The 17,423-nt window shown below is 51.8% G+C and overlaps 1 protein-coding gene across 4 annotated transcripts; it reads right to left on the bottom strand.

Annotated features, from left to right (window-relative positions):
• Positions 1-3,375: 3,375 nt before the first annotated feature.
• PLAGL2 (PLAG1 like zinc finger 2) lies at positions 3,376-17,412 on the bottom strand. Of its 4 annotated transcripts, XM_032858908.1 has the most exons (4): positions 17,282-17,412; positions 16,757-16,811; positions 11,311-11,684; positions 3,376-8,499 (listed from the first exon to the last, which is right to left on the bottom strand). In XM_032858908.1, exons 3-4 carry the CDS (start codon positions 11,568-11,570, stop codon positions 7,266-7,268), a joined length of 1,494 nt encoding a protein of 497 aa, XP_032714799.1. In that variant the 5' UTR covers positions 11,571-11,684; positions 16,757-16,811; positions 17,282-17,412; the 3' UTR covers positions 3,376-7,265. The 4 variants fall into 4 exon arrangements, with proteins under 4 accessions (XP_032714799.1, XP_032714798.1, XP_032714801.1 ...); XM_032858907.1 differs by lacking the exon at positions 16,757-16,811; XM_032858910.1 differs by lacking the exon at positions 17,282-17,412 and having other exon boundaries at positions 16,757-17,184.
• Positions 17,413-17,423: the final 11 nt, after the last annotated feature.

The following is a 17,423-nucleotide window of genomic DNA, read 5'->3' as shown; positions in this document are numbered from 1 at the left end:
ATCTTAGGTAGGGGCCAGGTCCTAGCAAGGGACTTAGCCAGACCAGAACCTGTGGAGCCTAGGAGGGGCCTCTGTGGGCCACCTTGCCAGGCTTCTCCTGGCTCTGGGCGGCCTATCGCCCAGCAGGTGGTCCTGCAGGGGCTGGGGCCACAGGTCCTCTTTTTAATAATCTGGGCAACCTTGTCAGCTTCTGGGAGGCTGTGCTGCCAGAACCAGGTGAAGACACTGCGGCGTGTCCTGGCAAACCAGAACTGATACCACAGTCCTGAGGATCTGCTCTCATACTCCATGAGCATCTTGTTCCAGAAGTAGGGGTTGTTCCAAAAGCGAAACTTGAACTAGCATTGGGTCCTGGTGTGCCTGAGCTCCCTCAGCTCCAAACGCATCAGGTAGCAGAGCATGTCTTCATCACCACTCATGATCATGGCTGTCAGCTGCGAGTGGTTCAGAAGGGCGGTGACCCAGGAGCCAGGAATATTCTGGATGACAAAACTCCTGCGGGCCAGGTGCAGACGGTGGATGTGCCCAGACCTGCGCGGCAGCCACAGGTAGGCCCTGTCCGCCTGGGCACCTCAGCTCCCACTCGATGGCCTCCGGTGGGTGCACGGCTGGGTCATCCAGGTTTAGGGGCCCCGGGCCCTGCTGCGCCGCGGATCCCACCTCTAGCTCTTCCTCCCCCGCCCCCACACCCCCAGCTCCCCCAGTCCTCCCCCTCCTCCGAGAGCTGCAGCTTCTCCACCCCTCCGCCTCTTCCATGAAGATGGCGCCTTGCCCAGTCGTCACTTCCTCGGCCTTCCCGCCGCCTCCCTCCCGCGACCCACGCCCCTGGGCTCCGCAGGTCTCTGGAGTCCCGGCCCAGGCCAGGCGGCTGCCCCGCGCCCCGGAGCAGGCGAGGCGGTCCCGGGGTGGGAGGGGGGCGCCCGTGTGCCGCGGCTTTGCGGGCCCCACCGGCGAGGTCGGGCGACTGGCGCGTGGCGGCTCCAGGGCCCCGGTCCCCTCAGCTGTGATCTCCTGCGGAAGCCTCTGGCCTGGCGGGGGTCAGGGTGCATAGGCGACACTGTGGGTCCCTCCAGAGGGGCGAGGGGCGCGAGGTGGAGACGCGCGGTCTCCCCCTCCTGGCGCGCTCCGCCCCTCGCGCCCCACTTCGGGGTGTGATTCGCAGGGGTGCCCCAGCCTGGCGGAGTGGCAGGGGGCTGCCTGGTGGGGATGAAACCGCGAGCGCCAGACGGAACTGGCCCCAGATTAGAAGGGCGCTGCAGGTGCCAGTGGGGTGAAATGCAGGGGTGTACCAAGCCAGGAGCAGCCTGAGAATCAGGCATAACTCTGGTCGCGGACAGATAGAACTTTCCATCACAACCACCACACCAAGTGATTACTCTCCCTCCAAACTGCCCCCTCTTCCCAACCCGGCTGCAGCGGGCAGTGGGCACCGGGAGGAGCCCACATTCAACTGCGGTTTGGGGGCAGCTGTAGGAAACTAGCAGCTTTGCACAGGACAAACTATTCAAGCATATGCAGAAGAGGCGAACCAGCCTCAAACAGGCTGCAAATGATGGTAACTGATTGGCACATGGAGGTACTGGAAATATTTATATGGAGAAAGGCAGAAACTTAAGAGTACAAGGATCTTGGACAAGGGAATGTCTCAAGTGCTGTGAACCTGGAGTAAACTGACACCTGTTTGTAGGAACTGTAGCCTCCTGGGCTTGTGGACCACAAGGTGGATGTTTCTACTTGTCCTAGGCTCAGGATTCTTCTTTTTTCTTTTTTAAGATTTTGTTTATATTTGACAGAAAGAGATCACAAGTAGGCAGAGAGGCAAGTGGGGGGGGGGAGAAGCAGGCTCCCTGCTGAGCAAAGACCCCCCCCCCAATGCGGGGCTCCATCCCAGGACCCTGAGATCATAACCTGAGCTGAAGGCAGAGGCTTAACCCACTGAGCCACCCAGGCGCCCCAACCCTGGCTGCTGCTTGCTCTATACCAGACATTTCACCTATGTGAACTCCAGTCTAAATTGCAGGGAATGTGCTTGGATGGGATGAGCCGGGATGAGCCTGGATGAACCAGCCATGCAGCCCTGAGCCTGCAAATGCATCTGCACTCCGTGGTCTTGCCTCCCAAACTCGGGGTCTATGCAGGTCAGCACATCTAATGGCCCCTCTTCCTGGAAGTCACTGCCACCTCCTCCAGAGAGCCTTCAGCCTCCTCCTGCCCAAAGAATAAGATAGCTCTGAGCCCCTGGGCCCACCATGGGGTGTACACTCCCTAGAGAGCAAGGTGCGTTCCCTTGGGGCCCCAGCTAGGGATCTGAAGGCATTGTGGTCGACAGTGAATGTTTATGAAGTAAATGCAAGGCCAAAGAGATGAAGGGCCAGCCCAGTGCCTTTGTACACAAAATGCCTGTTACAGACGTTAACACTTGTTATTGTCCCATGGACTCTTGGGCTGGACTCAGAGGTGACTTACATTGTGTGGTTCTGGACACTGGCCCCAGACCACGGAAAAGCAAGCTCAATTTTATCCCTGGATAGGAGGATCGCAGTACGAGTTACAGGGCCCCGGGGTGGTGAGAACTACCTTTGTTAAGAGACTGGCCAAGAATCAAAGTCAGAAGCCACGTCACTGTCTCAAGTTTGTCTACACCCAATGGGCAGGCCCAGGTGTGAGCAAGGTCAGGTCACTTGCCAGCTGTGCACTTTGGGCAGTGGATGGCATGTCTTTTCTTGGGACAACCAACATTCATTCCCCATCCTAACTGTAACCCCAATTTCCTTTGAGAAACCGTTCACTCCTCCTGTCTCACTCAGCCTTGTCGTCGCCGGCTGGTTTTGGGGAGGGCACAGAGACCTATCAAAGCCAGTGAGACAGGAGATGCCTAGTGGTGCTTTTGTGAACATACGAAAGAAATGTAATTTCTTGCTCTTCCTGGTCAGCACTGTGAGAGTGACAGGGATGGAATCATGGCAGCGTTCTACTCCTACACAAAGGGAGCCACTTTGTAGAGCCTGAGGACGAAGTCATTTCTACAGAAGATAGGGTCGAGAGAGACAGGAATGCTAAAGCCAGCCACGTTTGAGTGGCTGAACCAATTCTAAAAACTGTGCTACATCTGGCATTTTTCGTTACATGAAATTTCATTAAGCCACTCTGATTTTTCTGACCCTTGCGTCCAAGTTTAAATGATAATGTGATGCCACTTGCCTCAAAGACATCCCATTACGATCTTTCATTTCAAAGTCTATAGGTGCTAACGTGAAGGCCCATTCCATCTGCCCTACACTCACCATCCCCTTGGGGGCTAGAGATGTTTGGAGTTGCTAGTTCCCCAGGCTCTCTCCAGCCCTTTCCCAATCAGACAGGTTCACAACTTCCAAACACATCATTCAGAAGTTTTTAATAAACAACTTCATTATAAAAACTTTTTTGAAAATGTAATTCTGTAAAACATTGAAAAATCTACTTTAACAAAGATACGCCCTGTGCATTTTCTAATGGCACTTATATTTTACAATTAAAAACCTTGTTTTATATAAAGCCAAAAATACTCCAAGAGGTTATTCACTGTGTTTACAAAGTGCTAGAAGGTTTTTGTCTTGTATTTTTCTCTCTTTAAATAATCTGGCGTTACGAAAGAGTGGCCCCAAAGCCTTGATCACTGGGAGGGAGGGAGGCGAACGGGAAGTGTGTCTCAGGAGTTCTAGTGCCAAACAGGCAGAGGTGGAGGGGGCAGCTACGGAAATGAGCTTGCATCTGAAGAAACTGGGCTGGAATACTTCTTCCAAACCCCTCCACAGAGGCACTAGATTATCACGGTGAATCTCTCTCCTGTTAGAACCAGAACACCCCTTCCCTTGCCGCACACCCTTCTCTCCAGTGGTGAAGGTCATAGCCAATTCCTTCCACAGCAGGTTCAGAGCTCCAGGAGAGGCCAGGGTGGGGTCCCAGAGGAATCTGGACTTTTCTGGCCAACACCTGCCTAAGGCAAAGTTTCTTATTACATAAATATCCTTGTTAAAAAGCAAAATATTGATCCTGTACAATATAAACTGTTAAAAAAAATCGTGCTTAAAAACAGCTCCTAGATAAGAGGGTAGGTAGAGGGAATGGGTAAAACAGCTACCAAAAAGAAAGGGGGGGCAGGGATTCAGACTACTAGGGGAAGTTTAGGGCAGTGGAAGAATTTCAACTTAGGACAATATCTACGAGCAAAAAAGTAATCACACCTGCTTCCCGGATTTCCATTAAATGCCATTTGTAAAAGGTGTGTGGGGGGGTCTCATTGGTGCTCCTTTTCCCACCTCTCCCCTTTTAAGATGCGCACAGAACCTTTGAGCTGACACAGCTGGGCAGGTCATCCCTGGCCCCCAGAAATGTACTCAACCTGGACCAGCTATGTACAGGATGGGAGGTGCCTGCCCCGTCCAGGGCAACTCATTGCTGACAGAAGTTGGAGGAGGTGGTAGGGAAAGGGGACATCACCCCTTTTACCTGGTCCCTGTTTGGTCTCTGCCACATGCCATGGCTCCTGTCCTGGGCAGACACCCCTTAGGCTCTCATGGCCTCAGTAAAGGTACTGAAGTGGGTTTGGTACTGAGTGCAGGATAAGGCTATTCTTATCCTTCCAACAACCAGGCCAATAAGGCTTTTTTTTTTTTTTTCCTCCTTAAATTTGGGGAAGGGAAGTTTAAGAAACGGCTGGGTGACTATGGTCCAAAAAAAGGTGAAGGCAGATGTTCCTCTGTACCAGCAAAGTTCACAGTGATAGAGAAATTCCTTGTGTGTGGTGAGGGCACTGAAGGAAAAGAGGGGCAGGATGGAAAGGGGGGACGGGGCAAGGCCCCAGTTACAAGGCTTTAAATAGTCGCTCTGCCTGTTCTAGGAGTTTCCCAGCATCACTAATGGGGCAGAGAATTCCAGGAAGGGACAGGAAAGGACAGGCAAGAAGAGTGGACTCCTCTAAGCCTGAGACTGTCTATTCTGTGGCCAGAGGCCCACCTGCCTCTATGAACGAGGGATGCAGGGAAGGTGGCCGGGAGCAGGTAAAGGGCTGCTGGGTCTAGTGATGAGGACCAGAGACAATAAGAAGAATGGCAGCACCGAGTCCTGCTTGGACCCTCACGTGCCATTTTCTGTAATACGAGTCCCAGTAACATGCACAGCATGCAGGAGGTGGCTGCGTACCAAGGGGGACGCTTTTAAAAATAAACCTTAATTAGTCCCTGGGACTCACTGAAACTAATTTTTAGAAGCAAATCATCTAGTCTGATTCTAACCTTGCCAGACATTTTTATATCTGGTTTGTTGTTTTTTTTTAAAAGGTATCCCAAGCTACCCTGCCTAAATCAAAACGTGCTTATTCACACCGCATTGCTTCCAATTAAGGACCAGGGAGCTACATTTTAAGGTTTTCACCTCAAAGAGTACTGGCCTGGGCTGAAGCAGAAGCCTGGGTCTTGGACCTGCTCAGTTCCTGATGATAAAGCAAAGTGGTTTCTAAAGGGAGAGTAGGAGGACTGGGAGGAGGCTGAGGCAGTTCCTTGGTAGTTTGTCCTGAAACCCTCGTGGAGAAGCCAGCATGAGGCACGGCTGAGAGAGGTGCCCAGGAACTACTGGCTGCACTTGTAGGAGTTAACAGTAAAGAGGTAGAAGTGTGTTTCTGAATCAGAGTGGAGGTGTCTCATGAGGGTCCCACATCAGTGGTCCTGGAGCTGCCTCCCTCCCGTGAGTGGGAAGAGCAAAGCCCACCCAGAACTGAGAAATGAAGCAGGGATGGGGTCCAGCTGGGCAAGGGCTGCACGGTCTGTGGTAGGGAGCCCCACAAGCCAGATCATCTGTTGCAAGAAACCCTGCTAAGTATCGGGGCTAGGTGGTGGTGGTGGGGGTACAAGCAGAAGGTGGAATTTCTTTGATGGAGAGCAGAGAGGCCTATGCACAGTGACCCCAAGTCCACGGTAACTGCAAAGGAGTGGGGGGGGGGCACTGTGGAGAAAAGGTTAGTATGGGAGCCAATGACATACCCACAGGTTAGGACTCAACTATCTGCCCAGCCCTAACTTCCTGAAAACTCTTCTTCCAACAATTCCACAACTTCCTGGAAAAGGGATAAATAGGAGACAAAATCAGGGCTTCACACCCTCTCCTTTGCTATCCATACCAGCTTAGAACCTGAGTCCCTCCTTCCGAGACTAATGATAACAGTTCATGATGTCTGGGGTAGGGGTCGGGGAGTGGGGGCAATGGGAGTGGGGCAAAAGCAGCGGGCATGCCTTTCAGGTCTCCCCTCTCCAGTTCAAGGGGAGGGGGTGGGGTCATGATGTACTTGGAGAAAAACAGAACTGCAGACCTGTGAGAAAACGGCTCCAGTCTTCTTGCCTGTCTCGCGGGCACTGCCGAGGAAGGCAGGAACAGACACAGTCATGGAAGATGGCAGAGACTGAAGCAGTCCAAAGTCAGTTTATTTCCCCACAGGGGAAAAACGTGACCTCAAGTGAAGAGAAGTCAGCGAGACCCGACTCCGCCTTGTAAACAGGGCTCCAGTTAACACCAGGTACCAAATGGTTCCGGCTGGTGCCAACTGGAATGGACTGGTGGGAATGGACTCACGGCGTGTAAACAATGTTCACTGCAATCACTCTAAGGCTAACAGCTTGGCAAGGGAGGTGAATGGTGTGTCTGAGACGACTGTGTAAACGGTGCCGTTGCTGGACAACACTGACTGGAAGTGGAGGTGTCGGTACAGGAGGGACGGGGGCGGTGGGAGGAAGAGGCCCTCTCTCCTGCCCACTGGCTGGAAGTAGGTGATGGAGCCAAGTGACCCTTTCTCTGCAGCAGGGCCCGACCAACTGCTGTGGGGTCTGCAGGTTGGGACCAGGAGACGGGCTTCTTGGGCTATTTCTCTCGAGGTCATCCAAAGTGAAACCCTCTGTCTGCAAGAGACTGCCTCCTTCTCCGAAGAGAAAGCGCTTCTGACGTTTTGGAGGGGGAGAGGGCTGAGTGTGGCTCCCGATTCAGATCAAAAAAGTAAAAATAAAAATACCTGAAGTTCTATGGTATGAGATCTTTTCATGGGGCTGGGGCTCAGGGCTCCTCCTGGAACTGATCCTGGAGCCTTGAACCCGCAAACCAAGTGCTCCATACAGATACTGGAATTTTTTCTTTTTGAACCCAGCTCTGAAAGCTCAGCTGCCTTCGTGGGGGAGGCAGACAGGGTGGGCACAGAGGCTCCCTGACGGAGCCCAAGCCTGGACCAAGGGCCTCCCTGGGGGCTACTGGAACGCCTGGTGGAAACGAGGCAGGGTGGTGGTGCTCAGGCCAGATGTGAAGACCGGAGGCAAGGAGTGCAGAGGTCCAAAGTTCAGCGGCCCCCCAGCTCCGGGGGAGTCTTGAGGCTGCGCTTGCAAACTGGTGAGCAAGGGCTGCGCCTCGGCCTGGGAGTAGCCCATGACCAGGCCTCCCGCGGGCCCCGGCGGGTTGCACGGGGGGAGGTTGAGGGGGAGAAAGCCCAGCAGGTGGGAGAAGTCCACGTTGGCGGCGCAGAGGGCCTCAGAGAGGCTGGCGGGGCTCCTGGCGAGCAGAGCCTCATCTAGGAGGGCCGCCGCCGCCGCCGCCGGCTGAGGTGAGGCGGGCTGGGGCTCAGCGGACGGGAGAGAGAGGCTTCCAGGAAGCTCCGCCAGAAAACTATCCACCTCCACTTTGGGCAATTTGTCAGGCAAGTATGAGGTAGATCCGAGCTGGTATTTTGGAGGAAGCTGAGCTGGGGAAGAGATAGGCGAGGATTCCAGCGGGTAGCTCATACCCACGGGCAGCGTGCCGTGCACCAGGGAGTGGGGCACGCCCGGGCTGGGCATGGTGGGGATGTGGGCGCCATACATGCCCACAGGCAACACGCCAGGGAAGGCCTTGGCCCCCATCACGTCCCGAGAGGCCATGCACAGCACAGGGCTCAGCTCCTCCTTCACACTGACCGTGGAGCTGCAGCTGAGTAGGCCTAACATGTCCACTGGCTCTGTCTTGATTTTGAGCAGCTCCTGTGAGTGGCTCTTCTTGACGTGACGCGTCAGGTGGTCCTTGCGGCCGAACCGCTGGGCACAGTACTGGCACAGGAAGTCCTTCCGGCCCGTGTGCACCACCAGGTGCCGCCGCACATCCTTGCGAGTGTAGAACCGCCGGTCACAGTGGTCACAGGGGTGCTTCTTCTCCTTGGCACCGCCTGCTACTCGGCGTGAGTGAGCCTTCAGGTGCTCCAGCAGGGCCTGGGTACTCTCAAAGGTCTGCAGGCACACCTTACAGCTGAGGTCACCGCTGCTGGCGGCATGCATAGCCAGGTGGCGCCGGTAGCCTAGCTTTGTATTGTAATTCTTACCGCACTCAGAACAGTGAAGGGCCTCTTTGTTGGGGTCATGGGTCTGCAGGTGGTTCCGCAGATGGTCCTTGCGGTGAAACATCTTATCACAGTACATGCACTGGTGGGGTTTCTGGGCTGAGTGGGTGGCCATGTGCCTGGGGGTAGGGATGGAGGATAGAGGAGAAAAAGAAGGGAGATCACAAGGGCTGGCCAGACAACCGAGACGTCCACTGACGGAACTAGATACTAAAATTATGGTTGAGCCATGTGATGGAATGCAATGGGGTCCTGTGCCAATCAGTACCTAAATTCTATAGCTGTCCTCGCCCACCTGCAAAATCTCATATGTACTGCTAGTCTTTGCAGCACTGTTAGTAGTAGTAAAAAGTCAGGAACGATCTAAATGTCCATCAATAGGGAACTGGCGAAAAAATTATGGTAAGTTCATAAAACGACTCAACTTAAAAACAAAACAGGGTAGCTTTATATGCCCTCAGGGAACAAGCTTTTCGGATACATGAAGTGGTAAAAAGCAATGGGACAGAACGGTGCATGCAGAATAGTACTATGCGTAGGAAAGAAATAGAAAATAGACAAATGTTTGTTTGTACACACTCAAAAATATTTCTGGAAGGATATACAAGAAATTAACAACGCTGGCTGCCTATGCAGAGAAGAGATAAGAAGCTTATGCGTATGATGGAGAATTTCCATTGTATGCCTTTTGGTACCTTGTGAATTTGTTTTATGTGGATGTATTTTCTTTTCAAAAAATTAGATTTAAAAAATTTTAAGTGGCACAATAAAAAAAAAAGAACTATATCTAAACTTCTCGATCTAGAACAATCCCAAAATATAAGGGGCTAAGTCAAAAAAGGAAGTTCAGTACTGTGTGTGTAATACAATCCCTTGTGAAAATAAAAAGGGAAGGAGTACATGTTTCAATGTCTCAGCAAGGATACACAAGAAACGGACCCCACTGGACACCTCTGGGGAGGAAATTGGTAGCTTCCAGCATGAGGACAATTCATTTTTCACTGAATGCCCATTTGTACCATTTAAAGTGTTTGCCACATTGGGGCGCCTGGGTGGCTCAGTGGGTTAAGCCACTGCCTTCGGCTCAGGTCATGATCTCAAGGTCCTGGGATCGAGTCCCGCATCGGGCTCTCTGCTCGGCGGGGAGCCTGCTTCCCTCTCTCTCCTCTCTCTGCCTGCCTTTCTGTCTACTTGTGATCTCTCTCTGTCAAATCAATAAATAAAATTAAAAAAAAAGAATAGTGTTTGCCACATAAACCAGCAACACTTTAAAAAGTGTTCCCATGGTATAGCACCTCAGTGCCCCCCTTGGTTTACCTGCCCCCATCTGGAGGGACAGCAGCTCAGAGTCCAGGAGTTACAATCCTGAGCTCCACAGGACATTCAGAATCAACTCACCAAGACTTCAAGGACCCACATTTACCAGGCCCTGTGTGAACTGTCATTTACCTCGTTCTCCACAAAAGGCCAAAGCATAGAACAGCCCCACCCACCAGTCAGTAAGCAGCAGAGGCTGAATTTGAACACAGTCCTTCTTGCAACCTGAGTTCACTTAGGTACGCCACCGCTGCCTCCACTATAGCACCCAGTGATCCTTCCTACCTGGAAGGTATCAAACAGCCATTACACTCATGCTACGTGTGAGTCCCATGCCTGAGAGTTACTGTGAACCTCCTGGGACATAACCGACATGATAATGTATGAGAGGGAGGTGATGGGTGATCCACAGTCCATTTCCTTCATTTTACAAGTGAGGAAACTGAGGCCCTAAGAAGTTTAGTAACTCACCTAAGCTCACACAGTGACTACAGTTGGAGTCTGGGCTCCTGCCCCCCAGACCAGGACCTTTCCTGCAGCCTCCCATGGACACCCAGATGGTACTAAGAGGACAGCCCAACTGGAGTCCACCTAAGACATAGGAACACCCAGAATCAAAGCATGATTCTGTCCTGAGGACCACAGAACTGTCATGAGGACAATCCTGGTCACCCACTACCCCGTTACTTGTTTCAGTTCCTTCCTATCAACTATTTTCCAGACAAAGAACTAAGGCTTTCTGTGGTGATCTTGTTCATGAATTTACTTGTTTGCTGTCTGTCTCCACTATTAAGATAGTGAACTCGAGGGCCAGCACCCTCATCTGTCTGGCTCACTACTCGGTCCCCAGCACTGAATGCTGTGGCTGGCATATAGCAGGAGCTCAATAAATCATAGCTGGCTAGATGAATGGACAAAGGGGTGTGCATCAGGTAGTCTGCCTCATTTGTAAAGGGCATCTTCCTATTCTTCTGATGGAAAGGCAAGGATAAAATCTGAGCAGCCTCACCACCCCCGCCAGGCTGCTCTGCTGTATCTGCTTTATACCAGCACTGTCACATTCCATGTCACTTTATATAGGGCTCTTGGGCTTACAAGTTTCAGATCAGCTGCTGACCCGGAGGACACCATGGAGTCTACAGAGACAGAAGGAATCATGTGAGCAGCAGACTGGCTCAGAAGAGGCACTGCAGGACCAAAGAAGCTATGTGACCCTGGGTAAATTACTTCCCCACTCTGAGCCTCCACTTTAAAATTTACAGATTGGACCAGAGGGTCTCCTTTTCCTTCTAAAGTTCTAAGACTGAGTCATAATTTCTGGCTAAGATTCTCACCACTAATTGACAAAGGTGGGGAAAGTAGTATTGCCAAAACTGTTCAATCTGGTTTGTTCATGACTGGCTGGTATTTCCCCATCAGAGTCTAGTGTCTGCCTACAAATACCAGTATTAGCTTTTAGTGAGTGACTTCAAGTGGTTGGCGTTCAGGGTACACTTGTGGGCCAATTAACCTCTACTCTTCTGTCACAGATAAAGCCTCATACTCAGTGGAGTCTTCCTGGCTTTGTCCTCTGGGAACCCCACAGAAGGAATAGGTACGGGAGTGTCACCTACCTATATAGCTTGTACTTGGAGGCAAAAGCCTTGCCACAGTGCAGCTGAGGGCAGCTATACGGTCTCTGCTCTGGATGGGGGAGGCTGTGAGGCCTCAGCTTCTCCCCATTCGTGAAGGGCGTCCCCGAGATTTCACATTGGCACTTCACTTGACTCTCCACCTCCCGGCCCCGAGGCCTGGGAACTAGTTTCCAGCCCACTTCCTCCTCCTGCTTTGCATCTTGAATCCAGGGGGGGACGCTGGTGAAAAATGTGGTCATGGCAAGACTAATGGCGAAGGGCCATGTTATTCAGAAAGCCTCCCCATCAGCTCCACACGGGCTCTCTGCTCTGTCACAGCCTCCAACGCAGCCTTCAGAAAACAATCTCTTCACCTGAAACATCAGAACACCTGGTGTTAGGGAGCCCAATACCATGAAAACATGGGCTCTGGAGGGAGTCAGATCCCGTTCCAATCCCAGCCCCTCCACCTCAGAGCCATGTGAATTTCAGCCACCTACTTACTTCCCTGAGCTATCTCCTCATTTACAAAATGGGCTTAATGATCTCCTAAATCATAAGAATGGTCTGAGGATTAAATGAAATAATGAAGAGAGAGCATTCAAGAGAAGTCTGGGCACCCAGTAGGTGCTTAATGGTAACTATTATTAGTAGTACTATCTAGGCGAATAGTAAGCAAGATAATCTGAGGCAAGAAAAGCCCTAACCTCCAACTATTCTCTTTCAACTTCACTTTTATATCCTTTCCACTAAATTTAGAGATAAGTAGCTCCTTCTCCTCTTTACCCTACCTCCCCCTCACCCACTACTTTCCACAATTCTCCCCCTCATGGAGGTGCTAAAGAGCAATAAAATGCCCAAAAGGCAACATGGAAGGAAGAAGGCTTTGCTTAGGAATTTACACCCTGGAAAGTCAGCTCCAGAGCCAGATGTGTTTCTCAGCGGAGCATCAGTGAGAGGTTCTGCTGGAGGAGGGAACAGCAGACTCCACATTTCCCCTAAACTAGTACTGGTCCCATCCTACCCACCACCACCTCTCTGGGTGTCCCAAGCCATGCTTCTTTAGCAAAGCCTGTCCAAGACCCCAGGTGCTGAGTGCGACCCCCACCCCACCTCCCCCACCCCCTTGCTGGCAGACCCTTATAGCACACATGCATTTCTCCATTATGAGCAGGTAGCATGCTTGCATTACAACTCCTCACCAAACTGATTGTTTGAAGGGTCAGATCACAGTTCTTTCATTTCCACACACTTAGCATCTAGAAAAGGACTCTCAACTTTTAGGTGGGTGAATGAGTCACTGAATGCAAGCTGATGCAAGGCTAACTTAGAAAGTTCGGGTTTAAATTGGGGTCGCAGCCCTTCCAAAGTGGGGAGCCAATATCGTGAAGTCTGATCCTTTCTCTTGCTGAGGCAGGGGGAGGGGAAGCGTGTGGGAAGGGGGAAAACTGGAGCAAAGATGACAGTGCTTTTTTCCTGACATGAACTCAAAGGAAGAGAGGATGGGAGTTACTGTACGGACTGTCAAAAGGGGGACAACAGACCCATATTCACTCACAAACTCATCACAGATTACCAACTGCAAAGCAACTTGCTACAACAGGGGGATTCCTTTTGAAGCGGTCATGCCAAAAATCTGGTCATGAGGCTTTTCCATGTAAAGGGAGCAAAGAGGGTATCTGGGGATTGTCCATGAGAATCTGGGGAAGGCTCCAACCACACAAACAGCTGTGGGCCACAGAATGCTTGCTCAGCTCATTAGCACCTGCTGCTTACAGTGACCATTCATCCAACAGACTGGCCATGAACGAGATGATGGGATCAGCGGGTTCATGCCCCAGAGAGCTTTGCTCATCATTAACATGAGCTACGTCCTGTTCAGGAACCATTCCTCTTGTTGAAGAAACACTGCAATATAATATGATAAACACTTCCCCATCACGAGTGGAGATTTGCCTAGAAAGATCGGCACAAAGGTGGCTGCATTTTGCATGAGTCATGTGCTGGGGAGGGGTAGGCAGTACTAAAAACTAGTCCCACTTGAGCCTTCAAGTCATCGTGGTGTATGTGCCTGCTTCACTATAAATCTCAAAGGCCTCTGACGTCTGCCTTTCATGGTTTAAGTCCTTCCTCCTTCTAAAGGGTGGAATTACCTGTTTATAATACCAGTGATTACTACGCACCTTGGAATTGGGTAGAAAACAAGCACAAGTTTAAACATCTAGTTTGGAGGGGAATTTCCCCTACCCTCAAAGTCAAATTCTGCTCCCCCTTCTTACCCAAAATCATGCACCTCAGCCCCTGGAAAGTTGGGAATGGCAGCCAGAGGGAAGCAAATCGCATCACTTTGGCCAGTGTGAGAGGGGAGCCTAACCCTGGAAATTCCACACAACCTCAGAAAAAGAACAGGACGTCCCCCACCTCCCACACGTCCACCTCTTCTGTTCTCCTGAACAAGCACAAACAAGACACAGCAGTTTAGTACGCTGCTTCTGAAAGCATGAGTAATGGGCTTCTAGGAAAGAGGCAGGTGGTGGCTAAGGACAGCTCACGAGGTTGTACTGACAGAACCAAAGGAGGGAAGCAGCCATGTGCTTGCCTTGATCTGGGTTTAATGGGGCTATGACTTTAAAAGGAAACAGCCAACACCCTGATCCTATTCCCCCTACCCCTTTAAAAAGGCACATTGGAGGGGCGCCTGAGTGGCTCAGTGGGTTAAAGCCTCTGCCTTCGGCTCAGGTCATGATCCCAGGGTCCTGAGATCGAGCCCCGCATCGGGCTCTCTGCTCGGCGGGGAGCCTGCTTCCTCCTCTCTCTATGCCTGCCTTTCTGCCTACTTGTGATCTCTGTCTGTCAAATAAATAAATAAAATCTTTTAAAAAAAAAAAAAAGGCACACTGGAAGTCCTTACCTATAGTCACCAACAGCCTACTGGATAACCAAAGCTGCCGCTGTTACCTTAGGAACCCTCTTGGGAATCTAGTCTCTCTCCCTCTGTCCTTTGTCTGCAAACTCCTCTCCTCCAGGAAAGTTCCTGGGCCCCTCTCCTTCAGACTTCTTCCTCGGCAAAACTGAAAGAATTCTGCTTCTTTCAAAGCTGCTCTTCTGGTCTCACCCTCTAACCTTAACAACTGTAGAGAAGCTGACGGAACCTGTTCCCATAAAACAAACACAATCAATCCCTCCCAGTTACTGGTATAACTCAGTATATTTTCATCCAAAGATTCCTTCTGGCGCCTGATCTGAAGAGGGAGGCAGCATGGAAAGAACCTTGGACTTACTATCAGGAGAGCTGCCACTCACTGGCCATGAAACCATGGGCAGGTTACTTTGTTTCTCTGAATCTCCGTTTCCTCAATTTCTAAACTGAAGATTTATTCTCCTTACCTATAGTAGTAGTCTCACGGAGGATGAAGTGTTTGATCTAAAGTATGTGAGTACATGCACTGCTGTCTCTGAGGTCTACACTGTGTCTGCCTCTTTTCCGCACAGGGCCCGAGTAGTACTTCTTTTTTTCCCCTTTTAATGTTACTTCTCAGGCCTCTGAGTGAGTTTCCTTCCCTTCACAACATCTCCCCAGAATGCAGCCTTCCCCTTTTCCCTCATAGTCAACCCGCAGCACATCCCCTCTAACCAGCCCCCGCAGCGCTCCCCTCCTCCACCACCACATCCTGGGCCACAGTTCTCTCACCTCAGGAATCTCTTCTAGTACTAAGGCTCTGTACCCCAAACACAAATGCTTTCCGAAAACTCGAAGGCCTTCTCTGGAAGCTGCAAGGAGACAAACTGCTCCCTAGTCTGTCTGTCCTGCTGTGTGCCATGATGCCTGCTGCCCTCTGACGAAACGATAGTTTTTATGGTGTTACATCATCTCTATAGAAACTGCGTTCTTTCTCCATTATTAGCCTGTTTCCTCATCTGTAAAGCTAAAAATACTTACCTCACAGGCTTGTTGTGAGGATTATTTTAGTCAGGTATGCAAAGGGCACAGCGTAGTGCTTGGCGTGCTGTAAGTACCCAACAAAAGGCAACTATTATCTTTGCCTTTGTATTGAGTTGCACGTTCCTATCCCACCTTCTGCTGTGGCAGGAAATTCTCACAACCCTCCCAAAACCGTGGAGAAGCCTCCCCCACCCCCGCAGCAAGAGAAGGGTTAACCTCTAAGTGTTCTTAACTAGAGAGACCCATAGAGGATTAACAGCTCCACTTCAGTGACTACCCTAAAATAGCTTTTATCCCTCCAGCCCAAGAGCTACTTGGGGATCTGAAGAACTCAATTCAACACCCGCAGAGGAGGAAACACACCCGGGAACACACCCTGGAACGTTCCTTAGGGTGGACAGAATCTTCCCTTTAGCAGAACCCAAAATAGCAACTGGGAAATTATAAATAGACTGAGAGAAAAAAAAAAAAAAACCACACACACACAAAAAAACCAGGTCTTGACCTGAGCACCAGAAACCAATCCAAATGACACACGGACTGGCTGGAAAACAGTGAGAAGGAAAGGGAGGAATGGGGAAGAGCCGCCCCTCTCACTCCCTCCCTCACACACACTCCAGAGTGGTGGGAGAATTAAATTACAGGGAGGCCGGAGAGTCTCAATGACTTGCATCATTCCAAGAGACATCAAACAGGATTAACAGGGGTTGGATTTACTCTCGGGCTGCTAGTTCTTCTGTCACTATAGATGGGCCCTCTTTGCAGTCCCTTTGATTCACTCTTTCCTCCCTTCCCGCTGCCTCTCCCTCCTGAGGAGGCCTTGAGCAAATGGCTGAAACTCACTATAACCCCATTTTCATTACCAGGAAACCTGGCTAGACACCCCCAAGGACTCCCCGACAATGGAGTGGCCTCACCGTGAGGGGCAGGGTTAGAAATCCAAGGCCAGTCTCTATCACAGTCCTAAACTAACAGGTGGAAAAACACACAAGCCAGAAGACAGGCTACTCTTGGAGGTGAAAGCACCAACAACTCCCCCACACCAGTTGTCCCCTTATCTTCCACGTTACAGGTGCCTTTCCCCCACCAGCTGGGGCCAGAGCCTGGGACTGGATTTATAGGGAATAACCAGGCTCCTTGGGCAGCTTCTTAGACCACTCCACTGTGTAGGGAGCAGAAGTTCAACTCCCCTGGAGCTGGGAGAGACAGGAGTGGATGCCTGCCAGAGAAGGGACAGAAATTCAGGGAGAAGTCTGGAGGAGGTCTCAGGGATGGGAAGGAAGGGAAAGTATGATAAAGAATCATTAGCAAGTTAACTTATTCTCTAAGGGACCACCTCCCCCCACCCCCAAAAGAGATGGGGGACTATAAGGGCTGGAGGATTCCAGGAGTTGAAAATAGAAGTGAATTCTCTGAACTTCCAAAGTCTCAAAAGGGTAACCAGATAGATATCTAAGGTTTGGGGGTATGGTCACTGAGGAGGGAATTATAGATGGAGCTTACTGGGGTTCTCCAGAACCGGGTATTTGACGGAAGCCTCAAAATGGGTTGTGTGGTTCTGGAAAACGAAACAGAGAGTAAAAAGCGGAGTATTTGGAGCAGGAAAGGGGGTTATGTGGGTCCGGGTAGGCGTGTCCGAGGGGAGGGAGCAGGTGCAGCTTATCTGCGTCCCCCAGACCCGGGTCCCTCGTAAGGTCAGCAGCGCGTTATCTGGGTCTCCAGGGAACCTGGGGGTCAAGAGTAGGGGACCCTCAGGGCTGAGTCTCCAGGTCTCGGTAGGAAGGGGACCAGTGGGGTTTCTTCCGGTCCCCCGACCCAGGTATCGGATCCGCGGAGAGATTTCGTCACCATGGGGCCTATCGGGGCCCGAACTGGCGTGAAGGGGGCCCCCGGTCGGGGGTGTGGGCGACCGCGCCGTGGGGCCCGAGATGAGAGGCGCCGCCGCGCCGGGTGCCGGGCGCGCGGGCACAGCGAGACGGCCTCCCGCCCCGCTCCCCGCCGTCCCCCGGGGCCCTCGCCGGCACTCACCGCGCTCGGGGCCCCGCGCTGCGGGCCGGGCCGCGCTCGGGCTCCGCCAGGCCCGTTCAGGCCCCGGTAGTGGCGGCGGTCGGGCCATTGTGCGGTGCATTGTGGGAGCCGCGCGAGCGGGCGCTCGGGCCGTGGAGGGGGC

Source organism: Lontra canadensis, unplaced genomic scaffold, assembly GCF_010015895.1.
Source record: "Lontra canadensis isolate GAN:19392208 unplaced genomic scaffold, GSC_riverotter_1.0 scaffold16, whole genome shotgun sequence".
In the NCBI taxonomy this organism is placed as follows: domain Eukaryota; kingdom Metazoa; phylum Chordata; class Mammalia; order Carnivora; family Mustelidae; genus Lontra; species Lontra canadensis.
This window is presented reverse-complemented; position numbering and strand designations above follow the sequence as displayed.

Bases quoted from the DNA above. Each gene is read 5' to 3' on its own strand.
- PLAGL2 (XM_032858908.1), bottom strand. From the start codon at position 11,570: ATGACCACATTTTTCACCAGCGTCCCCCCCTGGATTCAAGATGCAAAG. The intron at 8,500-11,310 runs GTAGGTGACACT...CCCTACCCCCAG, and splicing joins TCCAAGTACAAGCTATATAG to GCACATGGCCACCCACTCAG.